We start from the raw sequence: 24,611 nt of genomic DNA, 5'->3' as shown, positions 1-24,611 counted from the left end.
CTTATTTAAGTAAATCTATACTTACGAGACGTAAGTATAGTTAATCTAAGTTAAGCAAACTACGCTTCCTCATACACGTGCGCTAGAGTGTAAGCCGAAGTAGCGGGCACACAGCGAGCCCATTACAACACGAATACTTACAATTTCCTTCGTAGCAATGTCATTACTAAGTTTGCGGTGTGACTGCTTCACGGTCGATGTTTCTTGTTCTTCCCGTTGTAGTGATTCGAGTGTAGCTTCATTGGATCACTCTTCACTAGAGTCGTGTCGTCCTCATCTCCGTATCGTCCTCGTTGATCTCCATAGTTTCTTGAACAACCACTCTGTCGTCTTTGCTGGAAATATCTCGTTTATACTGTTCAATATGTTTCTGAGTTCGTTGCATTTGCTTCAAGCTGCTGCAGAGCTTCGACCAGATCATTGGACGTGCCCAAGGTCCCATCGTAGATGATCGCTGAGGCGCTTACGACGCCAAAACGCCTAAAGCATCGAGAGCAGGGGCTAATTGTGTCTGCGAGTGTTGTGACTTCTTGAGGACCACTTGACATTCAGCTCATCGGCGTCCAGCTCGCGTCGGCGTCAAACTGCGAAATGGTAGTATCCATATTCTGGTAATAATTTTTAGTAATGGGGCTATAAGTAACACTACGGAGGTAGTGAGTACTTAAAAGTAAATTGAGAGCTGAATTGAAAGTTAGTTTGCTCTATCATACTCTTTTGCAGGTTGGAACTAACTCTGTGGTACCATTTGACCAATTGTCGGATGACGTGGTCAAATGATTACCAGTCGTCGAATGACGTGTGACCAAATGACGAATAGTGTATGCATACACAAATTCGTCACACTATAGGTCAAACAGCTCATGGGAGCTCCGAGTCAAAGCAAAATCGGCATATGATCGCACTAGTGCATCTAGAAGCACGTCGGAAGTCCAATATTTGTGAGCACACAGAGTTACCAAGTGTTCGTGAAGGAACCTACCTTTTTTCGAATGAGCTAAGAAACCGTACGGTAAGGTGACTTCAATAATAACAAATATAGCGAGTTCACCTCACCGCTTGAATGCATTACTCAACACCGATATACAATGTCAAGAATCTGTCCATTTGAAATCCTGGTGATAATCTGGCAACAACAAACTTGTTCTTCTTTCGTAGCCATCACGCTCAATAATTTACGTTTTCAAATGTGGTGAGTCAAAAAATGAAGTGGCATCGAATAGACATTGAAAAAGTAAAGGAAACACAGACAAATCGACGCCGACCACGCTTCTCGCGGCGCCCCATGGATGAATTAAATGAAATTCTAAGTGTTATCAAAAGATACCGTAGCCATGAGCGCGTTCCATGCAGCTTCGCTGCCACCAACAGCCTCTTTCTCATCTTCGTAGTCCGACTCAGAATCCGATTCAGATTCCGAGCCAACTTCTGCTTCATACTTGCTAATCTTCTACACAGGCCGCCGAACCAGTTCCGCACCGAGTCGAGTCCAAGTATCTCGATACACATAAAAGATCAGCTGCAACCGCTATAGCTGAGGAAGGGAATTCAGACACCCGACAAGGTGAAGGCGGTGTTTCAAATGCGTTAGGCGGAAACGCGATCCTTCTGAGCGAATTTTATCAATTGTTTCGGAAAACTGGTCTGTGATCCTGTCACAAAACGAATGTTAAACCACAATTCGATGGTACTTCTTTGAAGTAGTAAAGAAAATAAGTGCCTACCTTTGCAGCTCCTCAGTCTCTGGGTGCTGTAAAGTGTATGAAAACAAGACGATAGCAAAATCGTGATACAATTCAAAATCATGCTCCAGATCGGAGCTTTCCGTGATCCAATCGAGGACTCCACCAATGGAGTCAGATATATCCGCCTTTTGTTCGCCAACCGCATCTGTCATCATCGCCTTTTTCAGCAGGAGTAGAGCATGCGAAACGCAAGGAGCTCTGAGTTGAATCGGCACTTGCTTTACGTCATTGAGCATAATTGCGTAGTAAGCCGGTAATTTTTTCGGTGGTGGTCCAGCAGATCTTACTAACGGCGCACACTTCTCGTTGGCAGCGGCATTTAAAGGCTTCGAAAGCAGCGGAGTTCTCTCGGAGGTAACCATTTCGCTGCGACCACGTGCTTTATTGAGCTGCTCAGTGGGTATAGGTCCGTCATGTTTAGGTTTGGATTCCTCCAGGTTAGCCTCCTCTGGCTCATCATTTCCGTTCTCGGGGATACTTAATTGGCTCAAAAGTCGAGAGAACTTCGTACTCAGTCTACGTAACAAAACTACAACGTTAATACACATCATACTACTTAAGTATACAGATTAACAGACTTCGGTGGCGTACCCTTTCAGCAACGATTTCTCAGTCGGTTCTAGAAGTTGTCCCTCAAACGCTTTCACCGCCGTTAAGAAATGCTCGTATGCATCCACCAATTTTTTCTGATTGGTACAATCTGAAAGCCACCGTAACGCGTATATCATCATATTTCCAACATCCCGCTTGTGTAGTTTTTCCTTGCCGTACTTATTTACCACATCCGTCATCTCCCGGAGTACATCGCGTATGTGTGAGTATCTCTCCACCACCGCCATCCTGTCCACCTTCTCCATTATCTCAATATATTGTGTACTCGTCTTGGTAGCAATTACCACGTTATCCCGTCCGCCATTGTCTGCCTTGTTAACGACGCGAGATAAAATCAATGAGAGTCTGCAGGTGACAATAGATTCAATCGCCGCGAAGGTCGAACAACAGCAGCATTTTCCTTTTCCAAGTCTGAAACCAACTTGTTCCGTCCAGTAAATAGGCCGCCCGCACAGTTTCCAACATCGTTTTCAACATCTTTGGTGTGTTGGAGAAGAAATCGTCGTCGAGGGTCAATTGAGACATCTTCATCTTCCGATTCAGAACTTGAGCCCGAATCCGAGTCCGAACTCGATTCGGACTCGGACTCCTCGTTGTCCACCACCGTACTGGCAGAACACCCAATTTGTTCATAGCGTTGGCTTTTACTATTGACACTCGCTGCTTCCTATCAAATACCGCCCACAGATCAGCAAATACACCAAATAACAAGCCTACTGTAATAAATGGTACTGAAGTATGTACTACGGAAACCTCTTGAATTCACTCACCATCAACTGTGTTACCCTCTGCAGCTTTATTTCCAGTTCCCGTCGTAGTTCTAACGTTCTGTCCATGGTTTTTGTTAGACTGCGCTGGGGCTTGTATTTCTCCAGTTTGGTTACTGCATTGCGCACCTCCTTCAGATGGGACAGAACTGCCACTATACCGTCTACGGCATTATTCACTGAAGAAAATTCGACATGTAACACGCTGTTGTAGCTGCTCTGTAGCTCCTCAACAGGGATCAAACGCACAATGCGCTCATACTGCGCGTCAACCTCGTCCAACGGAAACATGCTACGATGTCCAATAGAGTTTTGTACATGAAATTGTTTATGTTCAACGTATAAATTTCTCCTGCTCCAGACCAGGTGAAATACCCTTATTTAGGTTCCACTTCCTCAGTACAATCCCATGCTGATGCCTAGCCTTCCCTTGTGGCAAAGTTTCCAAGCATGCCAATATACGGCTAAACCAATCGGAAACAATGGGGTTCTTTCGGGGCTGCCATTTTTTGTCACGATGCTGAAGGATCTCGGCAAAAAGCAAAAAGCAAAAAGCAAAATGCAATCGCCGATTTTGTTCGCCCTGCCTCGGCCTTTCAGACGCTTCACTTCAGCCTGAAGTCTCTTCACTTTCTTTTGGTTGCTTTCAGTAGACGGTGTACCAGCCATATTCCTGAATTTACGCATTTCACTGCGCGATTTCGAGGGCGTAATAACGGTTAGTTCAGAGTTACTAGTACAATGGAAGCTTGATATCTAATCGTACCTGTAAAGCTCGGCTCTAGAGACAAAATTGAGAACACTATCGGCATACGTCTGTATTCTCTCAGCCAGCTCACCCCACTGAGTGCGCAGTCCCGCAATTTGAGGATCCTGTTCTCCCACTGTCTCACTGTTTTCAGAGCTTTGGTGACGGGTTTGATCCCAGGAGATTTTTGTGACATCTCTTGCTTTAGCGTATCGACGACATGGGGGAAAATGTTGTCTTCTGTCACTCTCCGCCATCGCGTTGATGCGCAACACCAGAAGATCAATGCTAAGACAGGTACCATAATTTGGATTGTCATGTTGGCCCCGGAGCAAGGTGACTAAGGCGTCATGTAGCCTAAAATCACCCAGAAACACGGAAACGTAGCAAGTATTAACCACCAAATCGCAAGAGTCGGCGATCCAGCCAAAACACTTCCTCTTCAGGCCCACCGTTCCGTCATTTTGTGGAGCCTGACTGATCAATGCCGCTAAGTCCATGGACACAATTGGGGGTACGAATCGACAATAATTGCATTGTAAAACCTATAATGGGTTACAATCGTAACCTGGCAAAAAAAAGTATAATATTCACAAAGTTGGTCAACTACTGTAATAATGCGATATCTGCATTAAAATGACGTTTTCAGCTACTTGCCTGGCCTGAGTCATTCTTTGCGGTCTGATTAACCTCGCTGTCCTCTTTCTTTCTTTATCTTTTTCGGATTGTTTGCCGTCGCACTGCCAGAGTCCGTTTTAGTCTGGTAACGATTTAACCTCCACTTCGATATCACCGCCAACCGCTGTCCTTGACAGGGACCCACATCCAGTGTCAGTGAGTGAAACTTTAGAATATCGCAGCATTCGCGTACATCCTCATTGTTTCGTGGTTTCCAACCCTCTTCCTGATGCCGGATTACTTCGTCCAGAAGTAAAATACCTTTGTCGACATCCTCCACCGATGCGCCCTCTTTGAGTTGACGTGTCCAGCTCAATGCATTCGCCGCTCTCTCTTCCACCGTCGACTGGAACACATCACGGGTAGAAGATTCGATTTTCCTGAGCGCCCTGTACAAAGCAAAGCAATCCGTCAGAATCGCCTCATGCCGACTAAAGACAAATCGCAGTTTTACCCGATCAGGTCGGCTTTGATGAGAAAGCTTGACAACTTGTTGACATACACTTTCCCTTCTTCGACAAGATCGTCGCACAAATGACTAGGTAGAGGAGTTTGAGAAGCATCTTGAGCCCACTTTCCAACCAGCTTCATTGCTTTGGTAATCTCGATCGGCCGATTGCCGGAAGAACCACACGACATTTCATCTTTAAGCGCGGAAACAGCTAGAGGGAAGTGGTGCGCTCTTTCTTCAGGTTCCAGTGCATCTAAAAGTCAGACATAAAGGTCGTAGGTGAGACGCACTTCTTCACTCAGTTCCTCGTTTTCGAGTGACATTTGGTACTCCACTACTTCCAGTAATGTGTCGCGCAATCTTTAACAAAATGAATTGTAAGTAAAAGTGTAAATGCCCTGCAGATATAAACCTTCTAACTAAGCACGTACCTCCTTAAGCCTAGTGGTCTCGGAGCCTCATCATAAATCTGAGCTATCCGCGGCGACACGGCCTCGCAAAAGCTGCGAAATCCCTCTAGCAGGTTTCTCGTTCCCAGACTTAAATTGGCCCATAAAACCATGTACTTCATCATGATAATTCCCCTCCCTAAACACATCTCGCAGATAATGTTTCTCAGTTGAAGCAGTACAGCTGGCACGTGCTCGTTTCGTTCAAGCACTGTCATCTGGGTCAACTTCCGCATCTCATCTAAGCAATTATCTTTGCTCAGGGTGCCTGACCAAGTTTGACTTTTGCCGGTCTCGCCTATCATTCGAGGTGGAAGTTTCACTGTTCCTTTAGGTGACTCAGTTTCCAGCTCTCTCTTTCGCTTCTGGCCAGTCTGAGGCACGGAGACACAACTTGTCAACATTCATTTAACGTTATGATAACTTCGGTGCATTCAACGTACTGCCATCATTCCCGAGATGACTTTGTCCAGCTTCGTATTGAGCTCGCATTGCATCTTTCGCGTGTTCTCCATGATTTTCACCAAACTCGCACTGCGACTTCCAGTTGATCCGTTGCCCAGCTTGTCCATCGCATCGCGGATCTCCTCCAGCTTGGCGAACGCGGCGGAGACGTCGCTCACCGCTCGGTCAATTAACAAGATTTCCTCCTTCAGGACATCATTGTAGCTGTCTTGCAGACAATTCTCAGGGACCGACCTCAGGACGCGCTCGTAAAGCGATTCCAAGTCCATTGGATCGAATGGCAATCACGAATGTAACTGGGTTACACACGAGGGGTACGTTGTTGCTGCCGGGAAAGTATGCAATGATGTTGGAAGTAGGTTACTAGTATAACTTAAACTGCGATGCTACACATAGCTGAACTATTAAGCTCAGAGTTGTCAACCTTGAACCGCTCAAGTTGAGCCTCAAGCCTGCATATTTTGGCTGCCAGACGTAAAGACTTCACTTCAACTCGAACTGTAGCCATTTCTGGTAGATGGCTACATTAAAAAGTAACCTTCTTGGGCTGACCAATCATTTCGTTCCGTTGTGTCATGGAAGCTCTTTGCGAACGTGTCTTGGTGCTTGTACCGGCTGAGGAGCTCGAAACAACTGCGAATCTCGTACTCCATGAGGAGTTCTTAGCGCTGGACGAAGCGGTAAACGATGTGCTGGCCGCGTTTGCAAAATTGGAGGAGGTACGCACTGCAGTCTCGAAGCTGGAACAAGATTGCGCGTCAAGCACTGGACGTAGCTCGAGTCTGTTGACAAACACAATTGTCATGCAACGCCAATTGGAGAAAGGGCTGCGAAAGATAGCAGTGAGCGCACCTGTGGTACGTCGATGATGGTTGCTATTCTATTGAATGTGGTGTTGAGCTAAGTATTTATCCAGGATACTACGGCGGATGACAAGAAACGAAAGAGAAACCACAAAGACCTCAAGAAATCTTCTGTGGGAGATACAGAATCAGTGGCAAATACTCAGATTGAGGGATCCAAGTCACAGAGTAAAAGTAGAGGTGGTGTTCATCAATTGACCCAGGTCAAAACGAAGAATACAACAGAGATGACTCCCGCGCCACAGTCGAAGACAAGCTCGCATACACGCAATGAAGTCGATGCTACTACGCGGAGACGGAAATTGGAAGCCAAGCCACCGAGATATTATATTGACCGCGTCAAAGAAGTCGACGCACTGCCACCAAAAGAGCGGATACACTACATTCCTCACTTGCTTCGGGAACTGACAGTGTTCCTGGATAAAGATCGCAGTTACGGCCAGCGCTTTCAAATCACCGGCGTCTTACATGATATACTTCGATGGATCATTCAGATGTCAGGACAAGAGAAGCATCTTGAGATGCTCCTAGATTTTACCGAGCGCATGAAGTCTTTTGTGAACAAACTGCCAAACTCTGCCCAGACACGCGGTCTTCTAAGGTACTTGTAAATATGGTGGCGTCTTGATACGAATGGCTTTTTAACGCTTCTTTGTGCTGTGCTATCAGACTTACGGACAAGTTGTCTGGTGCGATGCACGGAAAGCGGATTTCGTTCGGCAAGACCAGATATCGGTGACCATGACGTGGTTGTTTGACCAGCTTACACGAAAAGAAAAGGAAGAAGTAATCAGATTCGACTATGCATGCGTGAATGACTAGCAACATACTGCGTTTATTAGCGCTTCTCGTACTCTGCCATTTTTTTTATGAACCTGAACTAACGTTCGGAGTGTAAATAAGCTCAGAAGGTTAACCCTGCAGGTATGCCAGGCCAATCGGCCACGTCAGCAGGATAGAAACACCGAGTAGCAGCGTGCCCACCCAACGCAGCATCATTAGTGAGTTTGGCGAAGCTTGCTCAATGCATTCGTCAGAAAACTCCTCTGGGCGTGGAGTCTTGAGAATGTTCTCTTCCAGCTTGACACGACTCCATCGCGTCTTTAAAAGGATGTCTCCATCGCACTCAAGTCGATCTTCTTCATCTGTATCCGACTCCCTGGCCTGACGTCTGCCAGGTGATGAAAAGAAGTTAACAGCACTTGGAATATGTCGTCGCCTTCTACAACATCCTCTTCCTTGATATCGTCAGTGGTGTTGAGATTCTCGAGTTGTTCGGCCAAGGGCTTGTAAAAGACCGGGTCTCGTCCAGGTCTCGCCAAGCAGAGCTTCTTCCATAGATCCTCCTGTTGTCTGCTCATATCAACGAGCAATTTTCCCCCCACTTCTGCCTTAGTTTTGCTGATTGAAAGCTGGAGCTGGGACCCGGCAGCTTCTCTTACCATCACTCTAAGCCTAGATCAAGCTTTCAATCGAATTGGTCGATTAATGGCAAAGCGCCGACTAATTCCTTGGATACGCGGTTCACATATCTGCACTTGCCTCGCTCCGCTTACCCCACTCTTCACTACTTTGCTTCGACCAGGATGAAATTCGGCGTGTTCTCTGCTCTGCTCTTGAGTGCCATTGCCATCGCTTCTGCTCAAGACCACACTACTGCGGGAGGACAATCTGGAAGCGTGGTGGCGGACCCTAATGTCCCCGCTACTACTCCGCCGACGACCACTGGACCACAGACTGCTGCACCTGGTGGAGTTAATCCTGCTGCTCCATCCCCACCAGCATTCGCTGCACCGGCAACGCAATCTCCATGGGATGCCAACCCGGTGCCAATGACGGACAGCAGTGGCAGTGGCAGCTTCGGAAGCGCTGGCGAGATTGAGACGCCCACCAGGAAGCCCAAGAAGGTCACGGAGTCGCCGAGCACGCCAACTCCGACTGAAAACTCGAGTGCCTCTATCCTCGCGACGACTGGCGCGTGGACCGCAGCGGGGCTGGCCCTGGGACTTGTTGCGATGCTCTGATAAGAAGATACGCACGCATGATCCCCACGATACGACAAGCGCGTGGTTGCAGTGGATTTTCCTAGTCAGTTCTTTAGCTTGAAGATGGTCAATAGGGTCTGCATAATAATCTCGACGCACGTTTTTCGTGTTGCATCGCATCGTTCACAGCACAGCTGGCTACATTTTCCCCAATCGAAATCAGAGATCGATCTTGCAAAGCTGCACAGATAAAGAACACACTTCTGAAAGTGATGCTTTGTCTTGTGCAGTGATTGACGATTTTGGTTTATGCGGTACATATCTGCTTGTATTTTGCTAGTGTACACGTGCATGTATACATGTATGCGCTAGTGTTGCCAGTATTATCGGTACCGCGTGAACATTCGATGTGAGACTCCCGCTGAGAGCCGTACTGCGTGCAAGTGAGTCAAACGTGGGGGCAAGCCTTTGCCATGGTCGAGCTGACGAGACCTGAGCGTTGTGCCTTTGTGATGGCTGCGAAAAATTAGCCTCTCAAGCATCGTCTGTCGATAGCGGGACCATGAGAGGCTGTGAGAGCATGAAGTTGTGTGCACGACGACCGCCAGCCGGTGGCACCACACGGCGCACGAATGCCGAAAGAGTCTTTCGGAGAAGCTCGCGATTTGCAAGCGCGCGGCCAGCATAGAGGATGACATCCGGACACCTCATCGAGGCGTCCTGTTCCTCAAGTTTACGAACGGATGTGTGTTCGCGAGCTCTGTGCGTGTAAAGCACGTTGTTGCCGAGCTGGTATGACCATACTGGCACCATTGGCGTGCTCGGTTCGGTGTGCCAGCCGCCAGTCTGTCACAGTGTCCACAATTGACCTTGTCGATGCGTGAGCGCCTCCAATGAGCTCGCAGTTTTGCGTCTTGTCTTGCACCTTCGTCCGATCAACCAACTTGAAGCTAGCAGCGCTCTATTCGGAGCAAAAGCTCACTTAATCAAACTTGGTTTCACTATACCACCTCTCCAATCAGAACATTAGCACGGGCTTTCAACCCCACGATCATAACTATGACGTTGGATGCGGGAACACAAAGACGTCCGCTTGTTGGTCGGTCGCAACATGTAGAAGAAGGAAGCACCGTGCGGTAGGGCTCGAGTCTCTGTAGCAGCTGGAAGATATCCGAGCTGAAATTCGCCCGGCTGGCAGCTCCTCATTCTCACTTTTGCCAGCAACTGCCAAGCAGCTTACTACTCCACCACCTCCACCCCACTCTCCATCTAGTATCATGAAGGTCTTCGGCTTCCTCGCTGCTGCTCTTGTCATCGCCGTCGCTGCCGGCCAGAGCACCTCCACGGCTGCCTCGACTGCCTCGTCGGCTGCTGCCACGACGGCCACCACCTCGGCCGCCACCTCGACCGCTTCGTCGGCCGCCACGGACGCTGCTGCTACGACCGCCCCTGCTGCCGCTGGCTCGGCTGCTGCCGGCTCGACCGTGAGCGGCACGGTCGGCACGACCTCGGGCTCCTCGGACGCCGCCACCACCTCGGGCTCCAGCGGCACCACCACGACCTCTTCGGGCTCGTCGGACGCCACTACCTCGGGCTCCACGGCTTCGTCGGAGGCTTCGGCTTCGGCTTCGGGCTCGTCGGGTGCCGCCTCGGTGGCTGCTGGCAGCGTCGCCGCTGTGACCGCCGCCGTCGTGACCTACTTCCTGTAGGCGCCTGGAGTTGTAATGTTGCAAATGCGCAGTTCCGCGTGACGTGCTCGTTGCTTGAATAGAGTTCATTGCGACAAACTAGCAGCGGGCACGTAGTCTCCCCTGCATGTTTGAGGAGCGCATGGTGCTTCTCCAGTAACGATAAAAATACAAAAAATACCTGAAAAATAACTCGATCTTTTGATAAGATATCGGTGAGTGACACAGAACGATTATCGTTTGCAATTTGATGCCATCCCAACCGTGAGTACGTGGACGCTCTCCAGAATTGATTTATGGTGTTGAGTGCGTCTCTTATGGTCAACGTCTTGAACTCCAGAGCTGTCGTCAACGTCTTAGAGCTCCAGAGCTAGCATCTTAAGGAGCACTGAACTAACCACACGCATACATGTGCTCAAGTATAATTCTAAGCTCCCATTCTCTGGACGGGTCCTCTACAAATAAATAACACTTGACATAGCAGCGCCCTGGCAAGCAAGCAAAGAGGTGACTTCAGTTTTGGGGATGCTTCAACCTTGGTTCCACAAACAATGCGGCAAAGACGGTACCACATCTGCAAAACTTATAGGATCTTTATTCTGAAGGTTCCATAAATAACAAATTGGCAACAACCTGTTGATTCTGTCTCCTTACAATTGAAGCCCTGCCATATCCACTTGTTATATTCATCTTGAGACCATGCAGGTTTTGCGCAACTGCGTCTCCATCGCGCACCATAGTCCTCAACAAGCAACCTTAACGCAACAGCAGCAACATCTCCTTGTCTTTCAGCAACCAACACTGCACCACCACAACGATCTTCAGTCTCGTAAAATCTCCCTAGAAGGTCTCGATGCTGTCGTCTCTCGCTCGCCGCTCGCTGCCCGTGGCGCCTACAATGGCGCGCGCCAGCTCGTCGCTCATGTCGGACGTGCATGGCACCACGCACGGCAAGAAACACTGGAAGAACAAGCCACTATTCCGTCGCGGCGGCGACAAGAAGTTCCGGAACGGCCAGGAGGCCGCGGACATGCTGACGGACGAGGTCATTCGTCGTGATCCCAACCAGGTACGAAGCCCCCTCGTGGCTCAAAATGAAGCCCTGTATTTCCTCTTACCAACGCGCCATTAACTGTTGTCAACCGCCCTCTAAAGGCCGAGTACGTCCAAGCCGTTCAGAACTTCGTCAATTCCGTTGTCCCCGTCTTCGATCGCTACCCGAAGTACGCATGGGTCATGAAGACACTCATGGAGCCCGAGCGTCTCATCCAGTTCCGTGTCCCATGGATCGATGATGAGGGCAGTAGCCGCGTTAACCGCGGCTTCCGTGTGCAGTTCTCGAGTGCTCTGGGTCCGTACATGGGGGGTCTGCGTTTCCACCCGGAGACGACCCACGGAACCGCCAAGTTCCTTGGCTTCGAGACCATTTTCCGCAATGCCCTAGCCGGTCCGTACGGTGGTGCACACGGTGGATCGGACTTTAACCCCATGGACAAGAGCGAGTCCGAGATCATGCGCTTCTGCCAGAGTTACATGACCGAACTGGCCAACTACATTGGCCCTCACACGGATGTCCCCACTGCAGGTGTCGGTGTGGGTCCTCAGGAGATCGGATACATGTTCGGACAGTACAAACGTATGCGTCAACTGCACCCTGGAGGCACGGAAGGAATTCTGAGCGGAGGAGCTTACCACTACCCACAAGTCACGGGTTATGGCGTCGCGCACTTTGCGAACCGTATCCTGGAGACCCGTGGAGAGACGCTGAAGGGTAAACGCTGCCTCATCTCGGGCAGCGGCACGGTGGCGCTTAATGTTGCGCAGAAGTTGCTGGACCTTGGAGCTATCCCCATTGGAATGAGCGACAACTTTGGCTACGTGATTGAGGACCAGGGCTTCTCGAGCAAGAGTCTAGAGGAGCTTAAGCGTATCAAGGAGGAGCGTAATGCTCGTCTTGGGGCCTACATCATGTCGTCCACTACGGCCAACTACCATCCGAGCGAGGAAGGCCGCCTGTGGGAGACGCCCTGCGATTACGCTTTCCCGTGTGCCATTCAGAACGACGTGGACGCTGATGCTGTGCGTCTGCTAGTTAAGAACGGCTGCAAGGGAATCTTTGAGGGCGCTAACTTCCCCTGCACGGATGAGGCCATTAGTCTCATCAAGCAGCACGGTCTGGCTTTCGGTCCTAACAAGGCGTCCAACGGCGGCCAGTTCGCGCTGATTACCAAGAGTCTGGGATCGTCGACGCAGCTGTCAAACGACGAGGTGGACAAGATCGTGAAAGGTACGTTTTAGTCAATATCTGGTGGTTGTAAGTGATGCTAACTCGATGTGCTTGTACAGAATACATGTACAAACTTCACGATCGCGTGGCTGCTACGGCCGAGGAGTTCAACGCTGCGGGTGACCTTCACGTCGGTTCGAACATCACGGCTTTCATGAGTGTGGCCGCTGCCATGTTCCGTCAGGGAGTCGTGTAAACAGAGAAAGCGAGACAGGAAGACACTGGTGCGCTGCAAAGAATTCAGCGTGTGACTCAATACAACTGAGTTTGTTTTTGCTTATCATTTATTATAGTTTTGGCAAAAGACGCCCTAAGTTTCGTAGTTGCAGACGTCATTATAGTGAAAGGCAACAACAAAGTTGAAATCGTCACACAGATCCTGACGTCACCAAGTCACGTTGACCAGCCAAATATCAGTCCACCCTTTCCGTTCAGCGAGAAGTTCAGCGACGCTGATGAATGGACGCAGCGAACGTTGCGCACGAAACGACACAAAAGTCTTGAACGGTCTACTTCGTTGACGTTTCACTAATCGGTTCTCGTCTCAATTTGGTTCTCTGTTGCGTGGATACAGTGGTATTCGCATATTTTGCGATGCCGGAGTCATGAATATGAGTGTTTTGGGGTTCTTAATAATACTCGCTGTGGTAAGATGTATGTCAGCATTGCAGCTAACGAAATTGAGCTGGTCGTGAAGGTATCAGCAACGGATGAGACTTTGCGTTGGTTAGAAATCAGAGGCCGTTGGAAAACGGAATGAACTGTACACACAGTGTCGTCAAGGTCCACCCGATGCCTCTTGAAGGCAGTATTGACCCCTTCAGCTCGATATCCAGGCGGCTGAAGAGGGTTGAGCCATTGGGAGCTCTAACGTCGAGCTGTTTCACTTGGATTCCTCCGCCGTTCCCACCCGATTCCTCATTTTGCATCAATCCTCCTGCACAATCAACAAAAGCTAATCTTACGCCGAGCGCGTACATTATCTGGGGAGATTAAGCTTCGTTGCTTTCATCGAATTGCCATATCATACAATGCAATCCACAAAGATCGTACTGGCAGGTTTGGTGCTCGCGGTTTGGAGCTGTTTTGTTACAATCACAACTTCAGCTGCATCAAGTTCGTGCGACCGCGTAACACTCGGATCACAGTCGGCGACTAAGTGGACTGTCGGGTGCATCAATGAGGATACTGCTACCGCATCGTCGGCGTACTTCGATCCATTATTGGTGAACAACTTCTACGTGGACAGTGGAGCGTCCGTTGTTGCATCTGCATCGGACTTGAAACTCTCGTCCACTTTTTCCGAGGTCGGTGTACTCGTTTCGCCTTCAGTTGCGGATTTTTCGCTACTAGCTGCTTCAGGTTTCAAGCCGACCACCCCCGTGAGTATTGTGTCCACAGCTTTTGCCGAGCTCTCTGCTCTCCAATCTCTGTAAGTGTTTTATTTGTTTGTTTGCTTTAACTTCTGAAGTGCTGGTCGTACTAACACGAAAATCTTTCTGTTGCTAACATTACTAGCCATTTGGAGGGCATTCCACTTGCTGAGACGGATCTCCATTTGATGCTGCCAGCAGCCATCCAGAAAATGTACGTCAGCATAGATTTCATGGAAATTGTAGGCACTATTGCTCACATCTGCTTGATTAATAGCTCAATCGTGGGTTGCGGACTCGACAGTATTTCTTTTGAGTTTGCAGACAGCTCCACAATAGGAACATCGACCATTTCCTTACTGTAAGCTTCATTTTGCTGCGTTTTAGATCATTTATGTTGCTAACGAGTTTGTTTTGTATTTCAGTGACCTTCGTCAAAACGAATTCAAGGAAATCCCAGTTTTCATTTATGATTTACCAAGTGGAGTTTCTACCATTGATCTGCGAAACAACACTATGGATTTATCGACCGAGACTTCTGCTCACAAGAAGCAGTTGATCGAGTGGATTAATTCCCAGCTACTATTCCTCGACAGTGATTTACTTGCGATGTTAGATTCTTCCAACGAACAAGAGAGAGACTCGGTTGTGGGCACTGCGAAAGCTGCGAGTAACAAGACAGAATCGGCTTATCTCCCTTTGTCAACCTCGTCTGGAAGCGAGGAGAACGCCGCCACCGTCAAAGAAAATAGCAGTGGGAACGTGCTCCCAATCACCATTCTATCCGTCGCCATCCCTGCCGTTCTGGTTGTCGGTATCACGCTTGGTTTTGCCCTTCGCAAGCGCAGACGATTCCAACAGCGAGACACGGATGGGATTCTAGAGCTTCCACATCCTTTCGACAAGTCTACACGTGAACGATCCGAGACTTCGGGACATTTTACTGCGATCGAGAGTGAACTTTCTAGGAGTCAAATGTCAACTGGAGGCAATCGAGATGTCGAAGACCGGGACTCGTGCTTCATCATCCCAATGTCCCCTACTGATTCAGAGCAAACTCGGCAAACTTTGGCCTTTTCCAGTGCCAGCTACGTCAACTTGATATCTCCGTTGCAAGTGCCAAAACTCCATAGGAAGAGACAAGTGACAAGACGTGAAAACGGCGATAGCAATCACTCTCTTGAGCTACTTACAACTTACAGCACGGCGAGTGCGACTCCAGCTCAAGTACGAGTCGCAGCCCGAAATGCGCTCCGATCAGCACTGGAGACGCTGTTAGCTACCAAAACCAACGAAGCTGGACAAGCTTTACTGACTGTAAACGCCTGTCAGTATGCGTTGAACCGAGAAACCCAAATTGAGGAGACTCCGCTGGCGTTTTTCGTCGACTGTCACCATGTAGTCTCGCAGGATTCAACTGATCCTGCTCCCCTGGGACAACTCGTGCTTAAGGTTTTTATCGAAGAAGACGCTGATCTTGCGGGTCGTGAGAGTTATGCACTATCGTGTCTGCTGAACGATGCTTTTTCTCGAGCTTTTGCGCCTCGGTTAGTCGACGACGCACTGGAATACGAACTTAACGTCGGCTCTGTCAAGTTAAATTGCTGTATCTTGGTATTGAAGCAACCTGACTGCACTACATTACGTGGATATTCGAAGGCTTCTCGTGAGCCTACGGAACAGCAAGTGCTCCGTGTAGTGACTGCAATTCACGCTCTACACACACGAGGTCTCGTACATGGAGCACTGGACACAGACAGCCTTGTGGCGTGTTCACCGGACGGACGTTTGAAGTTCTGGGGTCTTGAACATGCCTCGAGAGCAGGACATAAAGTTCCCTGTCCAGATACGGATCTGATTGGTGTTTGTCAAACGGAATGTATAGCACCGGAGCTGGCTGCTCTTACTCTGGATGAGATAGCAAGTTGTCGTACTTCGCCTTCACTGGATATCTGGAGTCTTGGGGTGATTATTCTGAAGTTATACGCTTCTGGACGTCAACTAGAAGAGTTCAAGGGCTGTTTAACAACTCACGATGTGTTTGAACATCTAAGTATCGACGGAGAACAACCAAAACCTTGCTTTTTTGAGCGATCAATTACTCAATTTGTGCCGAACGACGACATGCAAGACCTATTGCGCCAATGCTTGAACCATTGTTCGACATCGAGACCTTCGATCGAGTCCATTTCTAAGCATTCTGTGTTTGAACCCAAGGAACGCGAGGTGTCACGACTGACTTTAGTCACGTCTCGAATGCTATCTGCAATTATTGAAGAGAAGGAGCTGCTCTCTTCATGTGAATCAAGCAAAATTCTATTATCTGGAGGGCCAGATCGCGAAAATAACAGTTACGATCAAGTATCCAACGAACTCGAGGCGGAACTAACGATTTCTTGTGACATCACTCCGGAGCCTTTGCCGCCGAGTTTGTGGCTATTCCTACCGCCTAAGGAGCTCGAAATTGACTTGACACAACGTGCCAGCTTCTTCTCGGAAGATCAATGGGTTTCTAAACTCAAGCGACTTCAGCAACAACGTGCAGAAGAACTGCGTTTTCCACTCGTCTTTATATGCGAGTCGAGTGAATCTGGCATTGCTATTCCGTGCAGTATCGCCACTACTACGAAGTATGGAGTGAGTGTATCGTCCTCGTTGCTGTCTCTGGTGATGCCGCTGGTACGAGAAACGATGCTATTCCTCGAGGCGCGTGCAAGTTTGTCGAATGGATTAAGTGTTGAGGAAGTTAGCGGACTTTCGGGGCCTCGGCAATGGGAAGAACTGCGAACGTTTTACAGCGCATTGGAACACATGGAACTTGCCACCGTAAACCCCGTGAACGAAATGGAACTAGCACCAATGGAGCAGCAATTACAATCTCGAGATCGGCTGAAGGCACAGGAAGTGCTTGACAAACTTACCGGTCTCGTTTTCAGTGAGGACAAGCGCGAACACGTTCGGAACCTGCTGGATGCTTTGGTTAGTGATGAAGACCATTTGACTCGAAATGAACGCAGCAGCTGGGCAGCTTTACGTCGCTGCGATGTATCTAGCGAGAGTACGGAAACAATAAGCCGTACGCGTTGGTTGTGCAGCCACCACGCACCACAAGAAAGTTAATATGTAGATGTCATGAATCAAATATACAAAAGTAAGTGAGAAAAGTGGATTCGTACCTAGACATTCTATGAAAGGTAGCTATCTCCCTCTATATTTTTTTATGACAGCTTGAGGATGACACCATGACCAGAGACATCTAGACAGTAAAATCGACAACGTCGAAGATTGAAATCCTGCTGCTGATCTTAATTCACTGAGAGCAGCGCATATTTCATGTATCTATCGAATTTTTCGTATTCGTACCTCGAAGTATTCAGCTTGTAGCGTCATCGCGAAAGGTACCTTTCCGAATCTTAACTAACCACAACGTAGATGACATTTGATCTCTTTCGATTTGCTCTTGTAAACTCAGTGCGTTTCAAGAGTACGATATTGGACAAGATGAGACGTTGAGTCTATTTGGTCGACACTTGAAAAGTCGGCTTCCTACTATTATTGATTCCACTGCAGTCCTCTCTCGACGTCGACCTCACTAGCATGATGCCTGGGGATGACGCTCCCTCTCCAAGCCAGGAGAATTCTACCGACGTTAAAGCAGCGTCTGCAACAGTAGATCCAGTAGACCTGCTGGTTCACCAAACGGACGAAGTTGCGGGTTTGGACGAACACAAAAACCTCGAAGATGCCTTCTCTTTACAACCCCATAAACCCAAGTCCCCACGCCCATCTGTGAGGAACTCTTTGTCGCCCAAAAGCTCATGGACGGGATCTTTGCAAGAATTCGCACCGCATGTCGTTAACATTGTAGCTACTGAGGTAGCCACTTTTTACGATGTCTTCGGTGTACTTGGAGTTCCCATGATCATCATGTTCATCGTCTCAGCAGCCTGGACTTTCATGATGGCGGCCATTCAAATTCATGCGGATAGTATCGCCAACGCTATCATGAACACCACCGAGTTCGATAACGGAGAGTTCTGGTTACTCCCGAAACCTGAAAAATCGATTGTCGTGTCTTCGGTTGTACTGTTGACGATTTTCGGTATTGGTTACACTGCTCTTGCGGTCACGATGACGTTTTTCTACCGTGCTGGTGCCCCGAAAGAAGATTTGAAACTTGATAGCATTTCTGGAAAAGCTGCAACTGAAGTGGTGACGAAGCAAATTAAACCGAAAGGAGGTCTCGTTCAGCGCATTGTCGTGTGGATTCACGAACTACCGGCGGATATTCGAGAGCATTACTTCGTAAGCACATGGATGCTGTTATTTTTGTACAAATAAGTCTAAGTTTGTGCTGACATTGTCGATTTAGACTGCGGCGCTGGATCTTCCTAAACTCGTTTTCCAGACGCTCACTCTAGCAACGTATCTTCGAAAAGGCTTCCCAACTGCAATCATTTATTATTATTCAGTCTTGTTGCTCTTCAATTGGCTCGTAACTTGTTATCGGAGCCAGCATTATGTGGCGGATCCCGATCTTATCATCGCTCGACTGTACTACACGTAAGATGTTTTGAACTATATTCCTTTTCCCGAACTAACAAACGCCTCGTATTCTACTGTCATATGGCTAGATTTGATTTATTCTTTGCCGTGTTCGCTCCACTCGTGGTGCTAATCTACTACGTCGACACATTTGACTTTGATCGTGCCGCATTTCAAACGAAAATGGAAACACTTGGTGTCGGATCGTTCGATACCGTTGCTCGCATATATGGTGATCCATCACAAATTTCGAGTTTCTGTAGTGCATTTCATTATTTGCAGTTTTCGGTGGGCTCGACGCTTTTCTACAAGTCTGCGCTGAATATTTTGTCGCTGTACAAGTGGCGAAAGATCGTAATGACGTTGATTCATAACCACCACGAGCGACAGGCTGAGCGCAAGCGGAGGGCGTCGGTAAAACCAGTACAACGAGAATCTCAAACGGGGATTATCAAAGCATACCTCACGAAGAGGCTGTCGGACACGATCTCAAAGCCAAAACTTGGACAACATTTCATTCCCAAACTTTTTCTTTCGCTGGTTTTCCTAATTGCGGGGATCTGTATGTTCGTGTATTCAATTGGAGCGGTACAGTCGACGACAGCTTTGTGCAGCAAGTACGATAAGTGTGTCCTCGCAAGTTACCAGTGGAATTACGGAGAGAAAGATTGCACTTGTCTGGTGTTTGCAGACCGCCAAATCGCACCAACGACTTACGCTGAATGGACGAATCCTGTTGACACTACGAGCGACTTGGCAGAACTTGCTATAGCAGGGGAGCTGCGAATTGTGCAGATTATTAACCGTGCTGTTCCAGAACTACCTGAAGAGCTCAAGAACTGCGGTCATTTAGAACAGTTGATTCTAGCTTACACTAAAACAGAACACCTTCCAGAATGGGTATCGGAATTCTCCCGCCTAGAATATTTGTAAGTATCCGTTGACGTTTATAGTCTACTTTCATTTCTAACCATCATTTTCTTACAGACACATCGAGGGAGATTATACAAGTAGAAGGCTTCATACTGTGGCGGATGGAATCTTTGACACCATGTCACACCTCGCATTCCTCCACATCGGCGTTCATCCTGATCTGGAACAAGTGCCGTCGCTTTCAAAGCTGAAAAACTTGCGATATTTGGCATTAGCAGTCATGGATTCCCTCAAGGAACTCCCAAGTTTCGTCGGTCTTTCGGACGTGACCGACATGCACATTGCTTATCTTCCTCGTGTTGCGACGCTGCCGTCGCTTCAACCTCTCAAGAGTATGCAGCATTTTATTCTGTCCTCACGAACTGCCATTTGTTGCAATGGGTTTTTGACAGGGACGTGTAACATGACGGAGGGTCAATGTTTACCGATCGCTGGCGAGAAATACCCTTTAACATGCACGGATGAGCGCATTTCAGCAGAAGATAATGCTACTCTTGCAACGTTTGGAGGTGTTGTCTGTCCCCCCTCTGATGCCCCATTTAGCCATGAAAAGGCCGCTCCAACCAAGTATTCGACAGACGAGTTGTGCAATGGTGTCAAGTATAGGAATTGCAAGCTTAATGGAGTAGAAGGCATGTGCTACAACACTCGAATGATGGTCATCAACTGTTCTACGTCATCGGGGTACATTGCGATGCGTAAGCTGCAGATTCAACGGGGTGTGGGAGAACCATGTGACCCAGTAGAGGAGGCTTGGCTCGGGTGTACGAACTCATCCTCTACTTGAGGGCATTACTAAACTCAAATAAAAGTACTCCTAGTTATTTATTTCACATTAGCCTCAAATAGTAAATCTTTAGCAAATGCTTCTTCATCGTTGATCGGTGTTGACAGACCTCCTCTCAGAAATAAACGAGTTTGTGGAGAAAAAAATACTCCAAGCTGATGTGAAGTCAAATTTCTAGAACTCTTCGGTTTCAACAGGTAAAGCTGCTAGAAACGGAAAGGGTTTCAAGGCTCGCGAAAGGCTTGCCCAAATGCCCAAGATATCGTACCAACTAGGCTGCCAACAATAAAGAGGACGACGAGGCCCCATACAAGTTCTGCGATATCGTCGGAGAGATCTTCGTCCTTGGTCAGGAATGAGTTCAGCTTTTTGGCGCTTTGTGCCTTGGGAGCTTTTTGTAGAGACTCCACGACACCGGGGTTATTCGCTACAGCCTCGAACCTTTTCACCACCGTAGGGTTGCTTTTGTTGATAGTCCTGAGATTCTTCGTAATGAGCGCTGGATTGTTTTTGAGATGCTCCACTCCTTTCATCAACGTTGGACTCCTTTGTAACTTCGCCACATTCTTGGGCTTCCACCTAAATAGTTTTTTCAGACCACGAGCTTCTTCTTCCGCGCTCCCGTCGGGCTTTGCATCTGCGTGAACTGCTGTATGGTCGCCCTGAACGCTCTGATGCGCGTCGACTGCTTGAAGTCCTGCGAGGCTTGAGTCGGATTTCACGGATACTCCCTGATTCGTGTTCTTGGCACCGGAGTCGGATATTCTCTGATATGTGTTCTCGGCACTTACAAGGACGCTATGGAAGGTAAATAGAAGCAGTGTTAAGAAAGAGCTTCGACGCATTTTAGTAGTGCGTACACAAGGCTGCTTTTCTAGCAATTTAATTGTGATGCAGTTGTTTTTTTCAGCTGGATGATGTACTATAAGGTATGTTTGTTGTGCGAATTAGGTAACATTTTTTACAACTGCACAACCTCGAAGGAATTTTGGTACAACTAGAGATGACTGATGGGACAGATTAATTACCCAGCTTGAAGGGCCAACAGACAACAATACACAAACTAGCCCTTCCTGTATATTTTCCTATAAAACTCAGACAATATTTGAATTAGTGTTGAAGCCCGCGTTCAATGCACAGACATCTTAAACCATAAGCATCGATTATATTGTCGAGATAGTTGGTTTTTCGCCCGTTCTGGGGCAAGATGCACCAGCATGCAAACGCCACATGTTGTGTGTGTGATACTTTGCCTAAAAACAGAGGTAAGGCTCATTTTCAAGCCGTCCAGCACTGCATTTGGGTAACTCATAGCTCTTCAGTACTCAAACGTTTGCGGTATCAGGAATAGTTAGCCATCTCAAACCGCGACAACTTCAATTCAATACGTAAACCGTCCGAGTCAAGCGGTATGATACATATAAGAAGCACAACCGAATAGTAAATTCAGAATATAGACCTTCCAATAAATAGGCAACTACAACCCAGTGCTGGATTTCGAGTAATGCATCTTGTTCTTGTTTCCAGTATACTTTTCAAATGCATCGGGAACTCAAGAGTTTACATGGATAGGCAATGCGCTTTCTTTCTTTCTTTCTTTTTTTAGATTACAAACTATTTGATGTAATCGTATTATATCCTCTATGCAGTAATCGGATTACGTGGTACATATAGGTAATACCAAGAACGTAAGCGATGCGAATTAGGTACAACTGCACAACTCGGAGGAATTTTGGAGCAACAAGGTGAGCGTATGCCATGGGACATTACTTTCCCAATTTGAAGGGTAAGCAGAAAACAAACCCCAAATCAGGCTCACCTAAGCATTAATGTACTTGACATGCTCTGATCTGTGATGAAACCCGCGTTCAAAACCTCAAGCATAGGCAAGATGCACTACATATAAACGTCTGTAACTCATGTAGTGTGTATGTGTATGTGTGTGTCCGCCTACAAATGACAACAACTCTGCGGGTCGATTTAAAATCATCCTGCACCTATTTATAAAAAATACGTGCTAAATATTCCTTAGTACAGCATTTCAGAACAAAACGACGTGATATCTTTCGAACATAGGGTATTCGCACCTTCCCACACAAACCGGATGGTACAACTAGGGCTACATTGCAACGGAAGGAAGTGTTTTGTTTCCAGTATACTCTTCCAGCGTATCAGGCAAACTTGATAAAGTCAAGAAATTACATGGATACGAAACTGTTGTAAAGCGTTTGTATTGATATTTTCTATTTGTTTCTAGATTACAAACTGCTTGCTGTAATCACTTTATATCCACTAACCGGATTACGTGGTACATCTAGATAATACCATGTACGTATTAATAACTGATTGCAATACGTATTTCCTAATCAAGATTCTTGATTCAAGAACTACTCTAATATATGGTCAACAAGATTGGTAAATTGCAAAAGCAAATCTTTGTAAAAGTTAGCTTTTGCAAAGATTAGCTTAAAAGTAACCTACCATATTAGGTAAATCTTAATATAATAAAAATAACACGAGTAGTAATGCTGTAAACTGGCAGTTTTATTTTATATTACAAGATAAGCTTGCAAAAATATAATACTAAAAATAGGATTTTTTTAGGTTTAAATTCAGACATTAATGCTCAGCAGAAACAGGAATGACGTCTGAAGTAAGACTTTAAAGTATAGAATAAGTTTTTGTTAAAATAGCCCATCAGCAAACTCTTATACTCCACTGCTACTTATTTCGAATCCTTTTTAGGCCTCGAAGAACTTAACAAGTCCCTGCGTTACGTGAGCAAATAGACCAACTCAGGTACGACCGTGACCAACGTGCTACCCCGACGTCTCAAAATCTGTCGGTATGGGTCGTCCCTATCGAATACTTTTCACATCTTTAGTCGTGGTGGCTTCCTATCTTAAGGCAGATAAATTTTGTTAATTATGAAACCGATATCTATAATTCTGCAAACGATGTGTAAATAATACCTAGTGTGGGGATTCACGGTTAAAAACGTTGTTATAATTATTTACATTCCAATTTACACGTTGATATTCAGGGTTAATATCACCTGGCACGATCTTGAAGTACCTCGCGTGTGTAGTTCACACGAAATCCATTTCAATTGTCACCGTTAAAATCCATTATTCATCGTTAATAACGATTAATAACCCATAAAATGATATTAGGCGGTATTAATCGTGAATATCGATTGTCAACATTAGTAATACCACTTGAAAAATTGGATTACAAACGTGTTCAGCTATATTTTTCTTGCGTGCAGTGTGTAGCCACCAGATTCGAGAAGTGAATATTGTCATCATCATCAAGAACTCATTGGTGGACATGAGGCAGCTTTGATCTCTGTATTTAATTAAAATGGTTGGATAACGTAGTTTACTCTGGATAATTCGTTACGGTCTATTTTAAACTGAAAGTTGATTTGGAATTTGGAACATGCTTTTTTTTGTCGACATGTCAAGTGTGATATCTGGGTGGCTGCAGCCACTTACTGTGGTTGTTCATTACGCATCACCATCGTAACATTTTGCTAGCTGCTGCTATCATGAACCTGCACGCCTTCCTGACACCGGAATGAATCAAGACGTATGCTTCTGTGCGTTTTCATATCGTTTACGGGGTGTGTGTAGTGCTTGACCAGCGTTATCGGACTCTCCTTCGTACTCAGCGACCATCTCGTTAAATGAGCTCACTTAGGTTATACGTCGAACTGCCTCATTGCACCAGTCCTTCAATATATCTCGCAATTTCATATGCACAGTTTATCCCGAACTGGAATATTGCCCTGTTTGTCATCCCCAGGGATGGCAAGTCTTCTTTTATTCATTCGTCTTTTAAAAGACAAAGAAGATTACAGTTTTCTTGTTGACTTTCTTTTGCCATCCCTGGTCATTCCTAACCTGATATTTGGCGATTGCCCTTAGATACTTGGGAATGGCAGTCGTAGATTTACTAAAGGAACATCCAACCTTTGACGTGACCCGACACGCTGATCGCTTATTTGCCTCATGGACGCTACCGTCGTCGACATTATGTACTTTTCGCATTAGTCGCCAATGGATCTTTACCAGAACGTGCAACATGACAGAGGGTCAATGTTTGCCAGTCGCCAGAGAAAAATGCCCTTTACCATGCACGGGTGAGAACATTTCGGGAGAACATATCAAAATACTTTTGAAAGTGTTGTCTGTCTGTACCCTGCACCACCAACCAAGTGAAGCATTGGGGGG

At 47.1% G+C, this 24,611-nt stretch overlaps 13 protein-coding genes across 13 annotated transcripts; 6 read left to right on the top strand and 7 right to left on the bottom strand.

The window, feature by feature from the left end:
* Positions 1 to 1,528: 1,528 nt before the first annotated feature.
* On the bottom strand, positions 1,529 to 2,602 carry PPTG_09504 (hypothetical protein; the record flags this gene model as incomplete). Its single annotated transcript, XM_008904507.1, has 3 exons — positions 1,529 to 1,652; positions 1,725 to 2,261; positions 2,337 to 2,602. The coding sequence occupies 3 exons, from the start codon at positions 2,600 to 2,602 to the stop codon at positions 1,529 to 1,531; spliced, it is 927 nt and encodes a 308-aa protein (XP_008902755.1).
* Positions 2,603 to 2,691: 89 nt separating this feature from the next.
* PPTG_09503 (hypothetical protein) lies at positions 2,692 to 3,415 on the bottom strand (the record flags this gene model as incomplete). Its single annotated transcript, XM_008904506.1, has 2 exons — positions 2,692 to 3,024; positions 3,128 to 3,415. The coding sequence occupies 2 exons, from the start codon at positions 3,413 to 3,415 to the stop codon at positions 2,692 to 2,694; spliced, it is 621 nt and encodes a 206-aa protein (XP_008902754.1).
* A 1,142-nt stretch (positions 3,416 to 4,557) lies between these two features.
* PPTG_09502 (hypothetical protein) lies at positions 4,558 to 5,189 on the bottom strand (the record flags this gene model as incomplete). The annotated part of the gene is made up of 3 exons (XM_008904505.1): positions 4,558 to 4,674; positions 4,744 to 4,939; positions 5,005 to 5,189. 3 exons carry the CDS (start codon positions 5,187 to 5,189, stop codon positions 4,558 to 4,560), a joined length of 498 nt encoding a protein of 165 aa, XP_008902753.1.
* Positions 5,190 to 5,212: 23 nt separating this feature from the next.
* On the bottom strand, positions 5,213 to 6,184 carry PPTG_09501 (hypothetical protein; the record flags this gene model as incomplete). The annotated part of the gene is made up of 4 exons (XM_008904504.1): positions 5,213 to 5,254; positions 5,340 to 5,361; positions 5,433 to 5,824; positions 5,894 to 6,184. 4 exons carry the CDS (start codon positions 6,182 to 6,184, stop codon positions 5,213 to 5,215), a joined length of 747 nt encoding a protein of 248 aa, XP_008902752.1.
* A 289-nt stretch (positions 6,185 to 6,473) lies between these two features.
* Positions 6,474 to 7,631, top strand: PPTG_09500 (hypothetical protein). Its single transcript, XM_008904503.1, has 3 exons — positions 6,474 to 6,772; positions 6,832 to 7,379; positions 7,448 to 7,631. Exons 1-3 carry the CDS (start codon positions 6,491 to 6,493, stop codon positions 7,515 to 7,517), a joined length of 900 nt encoding a protein of 299 aa, XP_008902751.1. The 5' UTR covers positions 6,474 to 6,490; the 3' UTR covers positions 7,518 to 7,631.
* A 59-nt stretch (positions 7,632 to 7,690) lies between these two features.
* PPTG_09499 (hypothetical protein) lies at positions 7,691 to 8,139 on the bottom strand (the record flags this gene model as incomplete). Its single annotated transcript, XM_008904502.1, has 2 exons — positions 7,691 to 7,942; positions 8,005 to 8,139. The coding sequence occupies 2 exons, from the start codon at positions 8,137 to 8,139 to the stop codon at positions 7,691 to 7,693; spliced, it is 387 nt and encodes a 128-aa protein (XP_008902750.1).
* A 220-nt stretch (positions 8,140 to 8,359) lies between these two features.
* Positions 8,360 to 8,927, top strand: PPTG_09498 (hypothetical protein). Its single transcript, XM_008904501.1, has one exon. It carries the CDS (start codon positions 8,365 to 8,367, stop codon positions 8,800 to 8,802), a length of 438 nt encoding a protein of 145 aa, XP_008902749.1. The 5' UTR covers positions 8,360 to 8,364; the 3' UTR covers positions 8,803 to 8,927.
* Positions 8,928 to 9,297: 370 nt separating this feature from the next.
* On the bottom strand, positions 9,298 to 9,576 carry PPTG_09497 (hypothetical protein; the record flags this gene model as incomplete). Its single annotated transcript, XM_008904500.1, has 1 exon — positions 9,298 to 9,576. The coding sequence occupies one exon, from the start codon at positions 9,574 to 9,576 to the stop codon at positions 9,298 to 9,300; it is 279 nt and encodes a 92-aa protein (XP_008902748.1).
* A 257-nt stretch (positions 9,577 to 9,833) lies between these two features.
* Positions 9,834 to 10,713, top strand: PPTG_09496 (hypothetical protein). The gene has a single exon (XM_008904499.1). It carries the CDS (start codon positions 10,041 to 10,043, stop codon positions 10,470 to 10,472), a length of 432 nt encoding a protein of 143 aa, XP_008902747.1. The 5' UTR covers positions 9,834 to 10,040; the 3' UTR covers positions 10,473 to 10,713.
* A 487-nt stretch (positions 10,714 to 11,200) lies between these two features.
* PPTG_09495 (hypothetical protein) lies at positions 11,201 to 13,047 on the top strand. Its single transcript, XM_008904498.1, has 3 exons — positions 11,201 to 11,520; positions 11,607 to 12,738; positions 12,798 to 13,047. The coding sequence occupies exons 1-3, from the start codon at positions 11,305 to 11,307 to the stop codon at positions 12,932 to 12,934; spliced, it is 1,485 nt and encodes a 494-aa protein (XP_008902746.1). The 5' UTR covers positions 11,201 to 11,304; the 3' UTR covers positions 12,935 to 13,047.
* A 722-nt stretch (positions 13,048 to 13,769) lies between these two features.
* PPTG_09494 (serine/threonine protein kinase) lies at positions 13,770 to 17,231 on the top strand (the record flags this gene model as incomplete). The annotated part of the gene is made up of 4 exons (XM_008904497.1): positions 13,770 to 14,170; positions 14,257 to 14,325; positions 14,389 to 14,472; positions 14,537 to 17,231. The coding sequence occupies 4 exons, from the start codon at positions 13,770 to 13,772 to the stop codon at positions 17,229 to 17,231; spliced, it is 3,249 nt and encodes a 1,082-aa protein (XP_008902745.1).
* A 477-nt stretch (positions 17,232 to 17,708) lies between these two features.
* PPTG_09493 (hypothetical protein) lies at positions 17,709 to 20,376 on the top strand (the record flags this gene model as incomplete). Its single annotated transcript, XM_008904496.1, has 4 exons — positions 17,709 to 18,416; positions 18,484 to 18,674; positions 18,746 to 19,585; positions 19,644 to 20,376. The coding sequence occupies 4 exons, from the start codon at positions 17,709 to 17,711 to the stop codon at positions 20,374 to 20,376; spliced, it is 2,472 nt and encodes an 823-aa protein (XP_008902744.1).
* A 224-nt stretch (positions 20,377 to 20,600) lies between these two features.
* On the bottom strand, positions 20,601 to 21,221 carry PPTG_09492 (hypothetical protein; the record flags this gene model as incomplete). Its single annotated transcript, XM_008904495.1, has 1 exon — positions 20,601 to 21,221. One exon carries the CDS (start codon positions 21,219 to 21,221, stop codon positions 20,601 to 20,603), a length of 621 nt encoding a protein of 206 aa, XP_008902743.1.
* Between the last annotated feature and the right edge of the window lie 3,390 nt (positions 21,222 to 24,611).

Source organism: Phytophthora parasitica, assembly GCF_000247585.1.
Source record: "Phytophthora parasitica INRA-310 unplaced genomic scaffold supercont2.18, whole genome shotgun sequence".
Lineage (NCBI taxonomy): Eukaryota > Oomycota > Peronosporomycetes > Peronosporales > Peronosporaceae > Phytophthora > Phytophthora nicotianae.
Note: the sequence above shows the minus strand (reverse complement) of the source record. Positions and strands in the feature narration are given on the sequence as shown.